Source organism: Coenobita brevimanus, chromosome 12 (genome assembly GCF_032717465.1).
Source record: "Coenobita brevimanus isolate Jiangsu-jjx chromosome 12, ASM3271746v2, whole genome shotgun sequence".
NCBI lineage: Eukaryota > Metazoa > Arthropoda > Malacostraca > Decapoda > Coenobitidae > Coenobita > Coenobita brevimanus.
The window spans coordinates 5684837-5699515 of NC_136965.1; the positions used below are offsets into that span (position 1 = coordinate 5684837).

Consider the following 14679-nt stretch of genomic DNA (forward strand, 5'->3'; position numbering starts at 1 on the left):
TCATCAGTACAAAAACTGGGTATAACTCTGGTAATCTTCATTTCATTATTGAGTTTCTGATGCATTAACTCTGTTTTCTGCTTAAAGTTTGTCCTTATTCCTTAAAAAGTGGTTTTCAAAGTTAGGAACGAGTGTTCTTTGTGCTTTCAGTCCTTCAGTCATGAACCAAAGGCATTTCTCACTTACAGTTGCTTTAACTGAGGCAGTATTTTTCCTTCACATGTTGTAGACTTAGTGAGGACTGATGTATTACTGCACATTGCTGCATCATGGAACACTATTCACCGGTGTAATTTGGTCAGGGGTGGCATTTATAGTTCTGTGATATCACTTGGTGTTAGTGCCTTATTCCCTTGCTTGCTAATTTGTTCACTCGATCTTCCTCTCTTCAAGTGTGTGCGTGGGATAGGGTGGACATGGGCCCTGGCATTGGTGTGAGAGGATGACGGTTGTTCTAGGCTGTCTGGTGAATGAGGCCGGGTGGAGGAGTCTAGCGAGCAATCTATGGTGGTTAACCCGGGGCCAGGGTGTGCCCCTCTCCCTTGTCTAGAATAAGGATTGTTGTATTAATACTTTTAAACAATGGTATGATATTCCTACACAGTACTGTACAGTATATGGGTTTGTGCAAAATAGTAATAATAATAATAATCAAGCTAATAATAATAATTTACGGTATTAAGTGTTTGTGGAGACACCTTTATGTAGTAAGGGTTAGCCCTTTGCCATTCTGGAACACAGAAAATGACACAGAAGTGGAGGATTTTAACACAGCCAAATTCAAGGTTATGGATGATATCTCCAGTATAAATGTAAAATACATTCTCACACTCATAAACTCACTCACATATTGTGTTGTAAAGTATTTCTTCTTTACAGTCCCTTTTATATCCATTCTCTCTCTATAATCATACCAAAATCATATTTCTTTTTGTCTCAGCATGATTATGCCATCCAAGCACACTTTCTTCTACCCTCTGATCAATAGCAAACACTCAATGAACCAGTATGTGATGAACAGCTTACTGTACAATGATGAAAAAGTTAGGACATTTTTATGATATACAATAGGTATGATCGGTATGATCCCATACGAAATCTCACTGGTAGATGTACAATTGATTTTTTTCACTTATACAGTTACAGATGTGAAAGCATGTAGTTATTTTTTGTTTCAAGGTGGCCTTTTAACCCATAACTGTCAGGTGTGTTAGCATCAGTGATGGAATAATATTGTGGTGTTGGAGTTCAAGCAGCAAGTGAAGTGCAGTGAAGTAAAATAATTACAAGATTAGGTGGGCTGGAAACATGTTTTTTAGACTTATTTTTGGTGGTAAGTGGCAAGTCTGCAGTGAAGTGAAATAACTACCAGTTTAGTTGTCTGAGAACTCACACACCACAAAAACAGTAAAAAGACACGGCGTGTGTGCTGGGCGGCCCATTTGGGACCTCCCAGGCCCTGTCTTCCTCCTTACTGTTTACAAGTCAGCCCACACCCCACTGACCGGGCTAATGTATGGCCTGGCCTTCATTGTAGGTGAAGGACATCTAAAATGAATAAACGAACGTATGAGAACTTGACTTTAGACTTTGTTGGGTGGGTGACCCTTGGTCAAAAATATATCCACATTGGACCCATGTTATAACTGACTCAGTATACAAAAAATCACTGAGGTGGATTTCTTCAAATGTGTCATCATCATAAAATGAGGGGTTACTGTATTGTACTTCCTTACTTGACATTTTTCACTGATCTCTTTGCTGTTTTGACCTGTCTAACCAATACAGCTTACACATTTCTTTGTTGTCATCATCATCATCATCATCATCATCATCATCATCATCATCATCATCATCATCATCATCATCTTCATCCCTTCCACTTAAGGATGGGGTGAGGTAGGATCCAGACAACATGAAAAGAGAAAGTATGAGAGTGGGAAAACTATTAAGAGCATGCCCAGTGAAATGGGCCAGTCACTCAAACACACTTCTTTCAAACCCTGGGAAATCCTGGTTCCACCTCAGATGTCTAACAATCTGTACATATTTTTGGACAGTTCTGTATATAGATGTATTTTATGTATGCATACTAGATAGTGTATTTTATCAACAAGAGTAAATCACATATTATATCCTTAGGCTGAATAGGTTATCCATCATCATCCAGTCCTTTTTTGCCCCATGAGGAGTGGAGGGGCCCTGGGCTAGGCTGCTAAGTCCCAACATTTAAGGCAATGGTAGACAGCCTCACTTGCCTCTGTATGGCATTATGTTAGTGATAAACCCCAGCCATCCCCCAGAGGGAAACCCTTACGGGCTTCAGCCAGTTGGACCACCAGGTGTCATATAGTTATATGGTTACCACCCAGTGTAGTATCAGTAAATGGTTTCCTGATTAGATTAACTTACCTGTTCTTAGCACAGCATTTTGGTGGAACAGGGATGGTTAGCTGAGGTGGTGTGTGATCCCTGTCGTCAACATCTGAGCTTGAGTGTTCCTGTTGGCCACGATACTCAGCCCTAGAGGATCCAGGCCTCACAAGGGGATGATGGGGGGGAGCGGGAGGGGGAACATCATTAGTCCCCCGCCGACGCTTACGTGATGGAGCGTGATGCCGGCATAGTCCTGCATCATCTTCGTCCATGTGTGATGACACTTGCTCACTTCCACATGAGTGCTGTAACTAAATAAAAGAAATGCAGTCAGGGACAAAAGTATGCCTACTGTTTCACCTCTTCTGCTTATCACTTTCCTCTGTTGGCTAATATTCTGAAGCTAAGAGAGACTAGATATGAAGCTCTGCCTGTACAGTTAATGATTCTCCTTCATATGATACATCAAGGAGGAATGTTACCGTCAAGTCCAAAATGTGAAGTAGGCACAGTGGACTAGTAGGTGAAATATTGTCCCCTACTATGTATGGAGCAAGCAGCACAAATGTGATATCATCATAACCTTTTTTTTTCTCTCTCCATCTATGAGTGGGGTGAAGTAGGATCCATATACAAGGAGTGAAAACATACAGTGTGGGGAGATTGAGGTGAGGCACAAAATCATTCACACATCATTCAAGCCCCTGAAATCCTGGCTTCTTGCAGATCTCCACCTCTACCTTATTGCACTAACATAAAGTCACAATCATGATCCTGGTCTTTTCCTCCACCTAGAAGTGGGTTGGGTAGGATACAAAACTGAGGAAGGAGAAGGTATGGAAGTGTGATAACATAGCATACCCAGTGAAATGGGCCACACAGTCATTCACACACCATTCAGTTCCCTGGAATCCTAATTTTAAAAAAGTATTGCACAAACTCACCTCATGATCAGAGTGGTATCCATGTTTGCATTTGTGGTGCCTGTGTTGATGATCATGTGGGTAGTGTGGGTGATCATGAGGGTAGTGTGGGTGGTTGTGAGGGTAGCGGGTGTGCTCGTGGGCTTGGTCTTGTGTCTCTGAGGAGTCTGCACTGCTGTGGTCACTCATGTGGGTGTACGGGGCACCAAATGGACCAGGATAAGCGAGAGGCATCACAGGCACACCTCCAGTGGTTACTAGAGGAGGGAGGGGCATGGGCTTCCGCTGTCTGTTGCATGAAGGAAAAGGCATGTCACACCAAACAAATATAAATATAAAGATGGTGCGGCTATGTAAAACTATACTGTACATGAGGTTACGTCTAGTCCCCACTATACAATCTTCCATTATGCGATCATTTGTTTATATGATCATAACATTTTAGTCCCTTTTCCATATACGATCACCATTTTTTACTTATACGGTTGCTGTGGTCCCCCTGCAAAGCAGCTTTTTTAGATATATGATTGTAATTTTTCACCTATACAATCATTATGCTCCATATATTTGATATAGAGTCAATTATTATCTGGTTGGTCTCCATGAACATTATCCAGACAAGTAATGGGGTTTGAGTGTACTTTCATGAGCATGATGTATTCTTATTTTCTCCAGACCTCATTCAGTCTGAAATGTACATCTATAGAAACAAAGGAGTTAATGAAGGCTAAAAAACATCTATGCTTCCTTACATAGTATCATCTGAAAGTGGCAAGAATAAAACAAACATTATGTCTTTGGGTTGAAGGGATTCATAACAGCAATGACAGGATAACAGACAAGAAAAGTTGGCAAGCTGAAAAATCTATGCATTCTTATAGTTCTAACATGTGCATCCACCTTCTTACCTCTTGCGTTGCTTGTAGCAGAGGCAGGCAATGGCAGTCACTGTTACTAGGAACACTACCACTGCACTGATCAAAATAGCCAATTCAGCAGTCTGGTTGATGAGAAATACTTATTAGTTCTACATAAGTTCATCATCATCATCATCATCAGCAGCATCAGCATCATCATCTCTGTCATTTTTATTCTTATTCCCACCTTTGGCTTAAGTAGGATACATAAATAATGAGAAAGTACAAAGGTAGAGGCATTATATCATCATTACTTCTCAGGAAAGCATTCAGTGTACTGCAGATTCTGTTAATCTGAGGTACTAAATGATATCTGGTATTTCTGTGGCACCTGGCTTGAAATGGTAGGTGGCCTTATACAGTATTTTTGCATATTTTGAGCAATGTGAGATTCAGTCTTGTTTGTTTTCATTACAATATTTATGAGTGCATTACAATATGTTACACATGTTCTTCAGTGAAGGTTCTCCCTCCATAATCACTTAGCCAAACATAACCAGTATCAATAATATATGCTGTTGGTGTTGTTGAGTAACACTGTGTCTGTCTGGCCAAAAAAGCCATCGACTGCAGGCAAGTAAGCACCCCTGTAGGGCCATCCCTGTGCAGTGAATGAATACTCCCTCATGTACAAGGAAGAGTGTGGGAGGTTTGGTTCCTGAACACCACGTTTTCATCTCTCGACCCAGTTCACAGGAGCACTGAAGTAGGCTCCACATCACCCTGTTATCCCCCCCACCTCCTCATATGTAAACTGTAAAATCAATAAACAATTTAACAGACTGATGTACTCAGGTTACCACATACTGTACAGTACAGTGTACTAGTTTCTGTTCTAAAGATTACTAATGGCAGTTAAAGTCTATTTAGATTTATCTTTGCACTCATGGCTGAAGTACAGTACTGATAAAATAGTAAAGACACAGCCAATCCTTTACTACTTCTTTGGAGGTATCAGAGGGCCTGGTGCATGGGAGAGCACAAGGCTATGCTACAATAATCCAGAACATTTATATCATATGAGACCAACCTAAAGCCTAAGCAACGTTTTATATGATAGAAGAGTCTCTGGTCACCTTTAGCAATTGAACTGTGGCTCAATAGTCAGCTTCCTCTGACCTGATCTCTACAACAGATTTCCTGAGGTTCCTCTGCCAGAGTTGTGCTGACCAAGGGAATGCATGGATTATCTAATTTAATCTTCTCCTTCTAGGAAGCACAAACAGCCAATATGAAGAAGGAACTATGGGCATAAATAGGTTCAAGACAGTAAAATACAGGATCAGGTATAACAATCTTTCACACAGGCAGACTTACAGTACTGTAAAGGAATACTGTAGTACTACTATACTGTACATGCCATATGAAATCAGTGACAACATCCACTAACTCCTGTTAGGCTATATATACAGTATATAGCATGATTATGCAGAACTATTGGCACATTTTTGTAATATAATACTGTAATTATTTTGATCTTTTTTCACCACAGAAAGATGGGATGAGGTAGGATTCAGAAACAAGGAAACAGGAGTCTGAAACTGGAAAGACTATCAGCAGCATACCCTGTGAAATGAGTCTGGCAGTCATTCACACATGATTCAGGCCTCCAGGATCCTGGTCTCACTTTAGAAGCCTAACCATCCACACATACTTATTTATTTTCTTCTTTTGCAAATAAACTTCATATAGTTCTCCCCCGAGAGAGCCAATTTGTTGACTGTTAGGTAAAAATGGGTTGCAAGTTCATGCTCTTGTGCTCCTTTGTTTATACTTCATTCAGTCAATTTGATCCTATTTGTTCCCTACACTCATCAGCTGTCATACCTCACTCTCTCACACACTCATTTATCACACCCATCCATGTACTATGCAGTATACTGCATAAAGTAATCTGTTCTTCTAAGGGCCACTTAATGAACAGATTATGAATTTATATCTGTACTGTATTAGGTTCAAGACAGCATAACTTAGGCCCAACAGCAACCATTCTACAAATGGATACAGTACAGTACCACAAAACATTTGTTACAGGATTATATCTGAATAATTTCCAGTTGCCTTAAGGTAATCCTTTCCCTATTGTGCCTCTTGCTGTATTTGTGGGGAAGCTGCAGTGCTAAATAAGTATATGAATAGATACATGCATCCAAATGCACAGTTCATGTAGTGTATATTCATAAATGCTCTTATTATAAGCATCATGCAACATGTAAGCAAATCACAGGTGGGAGGGAAACACTGAAGCAACAGTACCTGCAATATATAGCCTTGTTTTGGTGTTGGTGGTAGTCTCATGCCCTTCAGGTGAAGTCCTGATGGTAGCATGGACCTAAGTCTGTTGCGGCTGCCCCTCAGTGCTTGGCGCAACAACACCGCCTTCACCACATCCTGAGTCACTGGGTCCACCGCGTACACATACACATCAGTTCTGCAAATGAAGCTACCATTAGGTTCATAAATTTTACTTTTGAAGTTCTTTTTCCACAGCATCATAAGTAGTCAGGTAAAGTGCATAAAATATATGATCAGTCTACAGGATAGTGAAACTGTACTTTCATTAACCCCAACAGCACTTACTGTAACCTGAGTAGTATCATCAGGAGTTATCCACATTAAAATAAAAAATACATCAACATGCTTAAGCAGTAAAAGATGCACAGTAATTAATAATGTACCTGTAATGTGGCAACACCTAGGCATGGTAGGTACTTTAGGTACTTACGCAGTGGTATGGGCAGCATCACCATCCACATGGGGAGCCAGTCTCTGCACTCGCACCTCCAGCCCAGACACATTACTTAGCATTCTGAACACACAACATAGTGTCATAAAATGGAAGTCCAATAAGTCATTTTACAGTTGATCATTAAAGTATATGATTGTTTGTTTATACGGTCTTAACATTTCTTCACCCTTTTGTTTGTACAATCACCATTTTTTTAATGCGATCACTGTGATTCTTTGTGAAGCACCATTTAAAATACAGTAAAAAAAAGTTAAACGTACTGACCCTTGTATATGATGCAAATGAGGTTCCACTTCCCTAGGAGCAGCACCAACTTCTACCACCAGATGACCACCAACACCCAGTACATGTACCTATCCCCAAGAAACTCAGATTTAAACAATGTTTGATAAAACAGTAACAGAAGACATGGCATTATGAACCTACTCAGTCCTATAAAATCACAGATAGGCATAGTAAGAACATTAGATGTATCACTAATATCGTAACCTATTAACATCATTTATTACTTTTTAATAGTTACAGTTCAAATTAAGCAGCATGAAAGTGATGTATTGCAGCATATCATTCTTTAAGTAATCGTGGAAAATAATCAGTTCAAGTAATAACATCAAAATTTTCATTATTACAAGCAATAAGCTACCATTACTCTGTCAGCCACATCTACATTATCATCAGCAAAAGGTATAAATATTCAAGATTACACTTACAAAAACATTAGCTATTGCAGTACGTCCTGTAGGTGCTCCCTGCTGATCTGTGGCTCTAACATCAAACCCAAACATCTGGCCCTCATCATTTTCTAGGGACCCAACCACCACAACCTGATGGGAGTCCATATATGATTATCATTATTATTCTGAACTAATTTCTAATTATATGGTGGTGAGGCGAATGAGTAGTGTTACACTGAAAGCTAGAGCAGTACATTCATACTTACTAGGATGCTTGGGCATTGAAAGTGCTAGTAAGGTGATGAGCATGGGTAGACTGCACCTGATTAGATATATAGAGAAAAAAAGTGACTGTAAACAGGCTCGATTTCTGTCAGCCTCCCTGTTCAGTCCCTTATCCTTGAGGAAGCGTTCTATGGCCTTGTCCCAGGTCTTTTTTGGTCTGCCTTTCGCAACCCCTCCCTCATCATTCACACTTCTAACCTTCTGCACCCAGTTGTCATCCCCCATCCTCTCCACCAGCCCAAACTATTTCAGTCTACCCCTCCTCGTCAAAACACTGATGCACTCCAGTCCCATCCTTCCTTTCAACTTGTCCATCGTTAACCTAGCCCCCCCAGGCCTCGCATTCAAGGATGCACTGCACATCCACCTAATCATTGTCATTTCTGTAAATTTGGGCCAGTGAATATCCTCTTTCTTTTCTGCCTAGGTCTCACTTCCATACAGCATTACATTCCTAACACATACCACATTTTCTGTGATTCACATCAGATACACAAAACTACTTAGAAAATGTTTTCAGTCATCTAACTTAAAATAAATTTGATAACCTAATGAATTTGGTTCTCTTGGACGCAGTCTCACTGGGACTGACTGCAATTTCTTGATAACAATAGACATTACTGTACCTGACCAGTGGCAGGGTCAACTGTGAACCTTGTGGATGCATCTTGAGCTCCATCTCCTGGAAGAATTTCATAACGCACTTCACCATTCCTTCCAAGATCAGGGTCATGTGCCTGAAAATAAACACTCATTACTCAAAAACTCAATGTATTGTATTTTTTTCACCACTAAAGCATGTTTTTTTATAGCCAATAAAACCAATTTTCTTATCTCAATAGGTATTGAAGGCATCTAAAAGACATGATTTCACCCATCACACATGAGCATGGTGTTAAAGCTTGTTTGCTCTCACCTGAGAGAAAACTGCTATTTCACCATGTCAAATGCAGAGCTATTACAGTTGCTGGATTGCAACTGTTTCTGGCTTTGATGAAATATTAAAGGAATGATGTATGGATGTAGTATCACAGTATCTTGTTCCACCTTTAAATCACAGGTAATTGACTAAAAGAGGATGCAAATCTCTTTCTGAAAGGGGTAATGGAGGTATATCTAAACCCTCCAATTTCAAATGGCTCCAGAGCCATATTAAATCATCTGAGGACAGCAAAAGCAAAACAAAAAAAATTGCATCATCAGATTGAAGGTATTAATGAGTAAATGATCACAAAATGCAGCCACAATATACCCACCACAATTCGTGTGACAAAATGACCATAAGCAGCTGTTGCAGGGACAGCTGCCACAATGGGCCGGCCGTGAGGAACAAACATTGGTGAGTTGTCATTCTGATCCTCCACCACCAGTGTCACCCATACCTCATCCAGCCCAAGCTCTTCATTCCCACTACTGCGTTCTCTAACACGTCGTCTATTACCGTGACTGTCTGTAAGGAAAAGTTGTCATCCCTGGTACTGATGGATTATTTCCACTTGATAAAACTGGGTCACTCCTATAGTTTGAATACAAGGTACTGGTTGCATAAAATTTGATGAGCCTTAGTTAAGATACCTGAATGCATCTCCTTGGTTACTAGTCAAGCAAACCATCCAAGCTGATTACATATGCCCATCAACTAAGATGAAAGGAGATATGGATCTTAGTCAGATTAGGACAGACTCATTATAATTACCACAACAGCTTTCAAATCTTTGGGCCACAAAGGTCTGGACAAGTTCCTCAGTATTTTTATAATTTCTGAAGCATTGCATGTAATGATAGAACATATGTGACTGTTCTGTATTGTTCATTACAGCTTGCACTGTGAGATGCAGGCTTATCACATCTAATGATTACAGGTGTTCCTAAAGGAATTTTAAAAATTAATACGCTTACTTTCGTCATTGCACATTCAATTTTTAATGATATACAGGTATCTCTGTCTGTCTACAGGAATGGAGGCAGCAGTTAGCGAGAAGGAGGTTTATATATTGTTGACATATCATTTACAAAGTGTTATCAGCAAAGCTAAATTCGTATAAAGTACTAGAAAGTACAATTATTGCTGCTTATTCCTTTAGATAAATATGATCAATTTCTGCCTGATATGTTTTAGCTGTCTATACTGGCAGAAAAACTGGAAAAACTGTTGCACAGTTGACAAAGTGAGATTCCAAAACCCCAGGATCATCCATCTTGATCTGTCACTGATCATTCTTATATAATGAACTTATCATCCAGTCCTGTGTTGCTCCATCAGGAGCATATGGGCCTTGGGTTAGGCTACTCAGTTCAGACATTTAGGGTGAGGGACCAGCAACTTTCCCCAGAATTGTATTATGTGAGCAGCGAACCCCAATAAACCATTGGACCTGAATGCTTATGGGCCACATCCACTGCTCCTTCTGTCTACCTATCATCCAGTTCTTTATTGTTCCATCAGGTGTAGGTTGCCCAGGATGTTCTTTAGTATTCAATTACCAGTCATTAGAAGCCTGAGGGAGGGAAGGGAGTCTCTACATTGAAAAAATTTTAACAGCAGCCACTGGCCTGTAACAGCTTATACGTACGTACATACTGTATATACATCATCACCATCATCATCATCATCATCATCATCATCATTATACTGACCACTTTTCCCATGTAATGACGGGTTGAGTGAGGATCCAGAAACAAGGAAAAAGAATGTGCTGTACTGTACAAGAATGAAAGACCTGTTAACACTACTAACACATTCATAGTTTATTCTTGGCTACAAAAAATTATCAATATCTTACCTGTGTGTGATCTTAATTTCCTTCGAGATCTTGAAAACCCTTCCAGTGGCACTACTTCAGCCGGAATTCTCATCTCGTCCCGTAAGCTGGAGAGATAATGGTCTGAGAGGTTACTCCAGGAATCTGTCTCCTCCGCTGCTGAAGGAAGGAGTGAAGCAACACCGGACCGAGACACAGTGGTGGTTGAGGAGGTGACCGTGTATTCAAGGAAGTCTATTCCTTTTACACGCTTCAATGATTGACCTTGCTCTGGTGGAACGGCTCTTACCTAAAAAAGGCAATAGCTGTTCATTAACCCTCTCATGGAGAGAATAGCTCTTACATTCTACTCCAGCTAATAACTGTTGACTTTCTTTTGCTGAAAGTGAGTCACAAGCACCTGAGAGTGTTAATACTGGTACCATTATTCCATTCATGGTTAGGACAGTTCTAGCATTCTGTTCCAATTTACATCAGATGATATGATTTAGCTGAGAGTACAGGACCCTGACAGTATTTATACTGATAATATTAACTCTCATGATTAGACAGTTCTAGCCTTCTATTCCATCTAACGAAAGATGATTTTAATCAGTTGAGAAAGAGTCATGGGAACAGAGTGTTAAAAGCCAGTTTGGTACCTTGTATATTAAAGATGCGTTGTCTGAATTCTCCAGCGATGTTAAACACAAATGACAAAAGAAGGTGATGTGTGTTTTTCAACATGACTGTCATATGATGCAGCATTAAGAATCATAAAAGTTTTTATTCCAGGTGATACACATTTTCCTCATGTCCATCACTGTCATCATCATCATCATCATCATCATCATCATCATCATCATCATCATCATCAACATCATTATCATCGTTCTGACCTTTTTCCAACCTAGAGATAGAATGAAGTAGGATCAAGAACGAGAAAATGCAGTGGGAGAACTATCAACAGCATGCCCAGCAAAATGAATTAGTCGCTTATTCACTCACCAGTCAAGTCCCCAATATCCTGCCTCTACCCAATGGTCCTTTTCATTTTTTATGGGGTATTTTTCTTTATACATGAACTTTCCATGCACCTGCCAAGTAGAATCTTGTGTCAACTATCAGGTTAAAAGATAGGATGCAAATCCCTTGTCATAAGCTCATCTGTACATACTGATGATTCATCTAACCAACCTGATCCCCTGTCAGTTTCCTAGCCACATCAACTCCCATACATTGTTTTCTCAGTCATTTACAATCACTCATACATAGTTAAAACCTCAAAATCCATACTTCACCTCACCTTAAAATGATATCTTTCCTTTGTTTCCCTGTCCAGGCTCATTGTGAGATAAATCCTTCCTGACAATGAATCAACTGCTACAGTGTCTTTCATCCTAACATCAACCAGCTGGTACAGAAAGTGGTGGTGCTGGTATGCAGAGCTGACATTCAAGTCCAGCACCAGGAGGGGTGTGTTGTTGTTCTCCATTACCAATACCTGTGAGTATTGTAAAGTTGCATATCAGTTACAGTGCTAGTGTAGCATAGCAAAATACCTACAGTTACTCATGTCACAAATACAACCCTACAGTTAACTCCATTAACTCAAAGATGTATTTTTCTTTCTGTTCTCATTACCATTATACAATTTTTAACTGACTTAGGAGCAATTAAAGCTGCAGTATATTTAACCCATCCAGTCTGAAAATTCTCTGCTGAACTGACTGAGATTATCTCTATCCTAAACTGACTGAGAATATCTTGTGATACCAAGAATAATATACATTATATGCCAGTATAGGATATCACTGCAATGAGCTGGTTAATATAATGCACAGCTACTACCATAACATTATATGGTTATAGCAATATAGGCTGCATGAGATAAAGTATTCAAGATATCTGGTATTTGCTTTGAAAAGTAATTAACAGGCTAAAGCAAAAAATAACTTATCAAAAACTTACCTGATACTCCTCACGATCAAAGAGTCTACTGGTTAATTCTTCTTCTATGTCTGTCACTGAGACCAAGAGCATGGCAGTGCTACTCTGTGGTGGGGTTCCAAGATCCTGAGCCACCACTGTCAGATTGTACTTTGGCCAGCGTTCATAGTCAAGAGAACCAACTGTGTAAACAGTCCCATTTTTGGAGTTGATGGCAAATTTGTCTTCACCACCTTCCAGTCTATATAATATGATACCATTTCCTGCTGCACTGGAGTCTGAATCATTAGCAAAGATTGTTGATATAGCTGTATGCCTGGGAGCATTCTCACTAACAGATGTTTCATATAAGGGTGTGAAGTTCCCAGTAGAATCTTCTGGATATACGATATCCTTATAGCCATGAAAAACAGGTGGATGATCATTTACATCAGTTATGTCTATGTGAACAAGGACAGATGATGATAACTGAGGGTCTCCCATATCTTTTGCCACAACTGTAAACTCATATGTTTCACGCTCCTCTCTGTCAACTGAACCAGTGGCCAGAATTGTTCCTGATGTTTCAACAATCCTGAATGGGAAAAATTGATCTGTACTTGTGCTATTGTAAAAGATAATTTGATAATGAATTTCTGCATTTTTTCCTTTGTCCTGGTCATATGCAACCACCTTACCCACCTCCCCAACAAGGTACTCTCCTTCCACCACTTCAAAGTTGTACACCGGACGCTCAAAACGAGGTGTGTGATCATTAACATCAAGCACTGCAATTGTTACTGTTGTGTGAGATGATAAACCACCTCCATCAGTTGCAGATACATTCACCAAATAGAAGTGTTCTGGTTCTAGATTTGCTGCAACTATTAATGTACCAGTTTTAGACTCAATGGAGAACTTCTTTGTGTCCATGAGTACAGGTGGAGTACTATTTTTTGAAAAACTAAACGATTTTTCTGATACAACTGCATATCGAATGTCTGCAAACTGCTTAGCATCATCATCTGTAGCTGTAAGTTGTGTTACTCTGCTTCCAATAGGAAGAGACTCATCAATGCGTACTAACGACCTTTCCAAATCAGCCAGATGTTCCAAATCTGCACTGTCAGGAAGCTTTCTGGAACTGTGTTCCTCTTGGTGCTCTCTTGCTGAGAAAAGTGGTTCTCTGTGCATGAACTTTGGAATGTTGTCATTGACATCCATAACTGTGATGGTAAGGTTGGCAGTTGAAGTTAGATTGCCATCATCCTGGGCTACCAGAACAAGATGGTAAGCATCAGTCTTCTCACGGTCAAGATTTGTACCAGTGAAGTGGACTTGTCCATCTGAAGAGTCAATTGAGAAAATGGATGATGCATCTCCAACAAGATGCAGATTGTAGCTTGAGCCTGGATAACTGTCTCTATCAATCACCTGAAAGGAAGATAATGGAATATTATGATCAAAGGGCAGTTCTAAATACAAACGATGTGGGCAACACATTATTAGCAAGTTTCAGCAGACACTGGTAATAAGGAAAGCAGTAAACAAGAGAAAATATGGCCTATTGACTGACTGATCAATTGAATATTTGCTGTACAGTATAGCCCTTGAAAGACAGACCACAATGATAACCTTTTTTGAGGGCAGTATTGCATTTGTTTTAGTTCTGTTGAAATTTATACATCAGTATATTTAAAGGAAATTTCTGACATGTTACCTGGACTGATGGGTTTACTCTGACCAAGGTGCCAGGCAGTGCATTCTCTCGAATAGTACCTTCATAACTCACTGCATTCAGCTGAGGAGCATTGTCATTCATGTCTTCTACCTGTGTGATACAATACTAGATGTTAAACACTTATCACAATAGAGCTTACTGTATTCATCGTCTATTCACATATCATACAAATCTCAGATCTATCCCACTGACTACTGTATGTGTGTATGGCACTCACAGGGAGCTACATACTATACACATATACAATATACTGGATCTACATATAAAGCACTGTATGTAAGCATATGTATACAGCTCCACAAGCATCATAATTATGGTACTGTACTATTCTTCAGCCTAACAAT

At 39.8% G+C, this 14679-nt stretch overlaps 1 protein-coding gene across 1 annotated transcript in view; it reads right to left on the bottom strand.

The window, feature by feature from the left end:
* Nucleotides 1-311: 311 nt before the first annotated feature.
* Nucleotides 312-14679, bottom strand: part of Cad89D (cadherin 89D) — a 35836-nt gene continuing 21468 nt past the window's right edge. The window contains 14 exon segments of the mRNA XM_080283488.1: nt 312-546; nt 2413-2687; nt 3321-3588; nt 4208-4299; nt 6473-6647; nt 6942-7025; nt 7230-7318; nt 7676-7789; nt 8551-8661; nt 9181-9440; nt 10708-10975; nt 11972-12169; nt 12637-14028; nt 14315-14425. Coding sequence (XP_080139614.1) covers nt 312-546; nt 2413-2687; nt 3321-3588; nt 4208-4299; nt 6473-6647; nt 6942-7025; nt 7230-7318; nt 7676-7789; nt 8551-8661; nt 9181-9440; nt 10708-10975; nt 11972-12169; nt 12637-14028; nt 14315-14425 — 3672 coding nt within the window.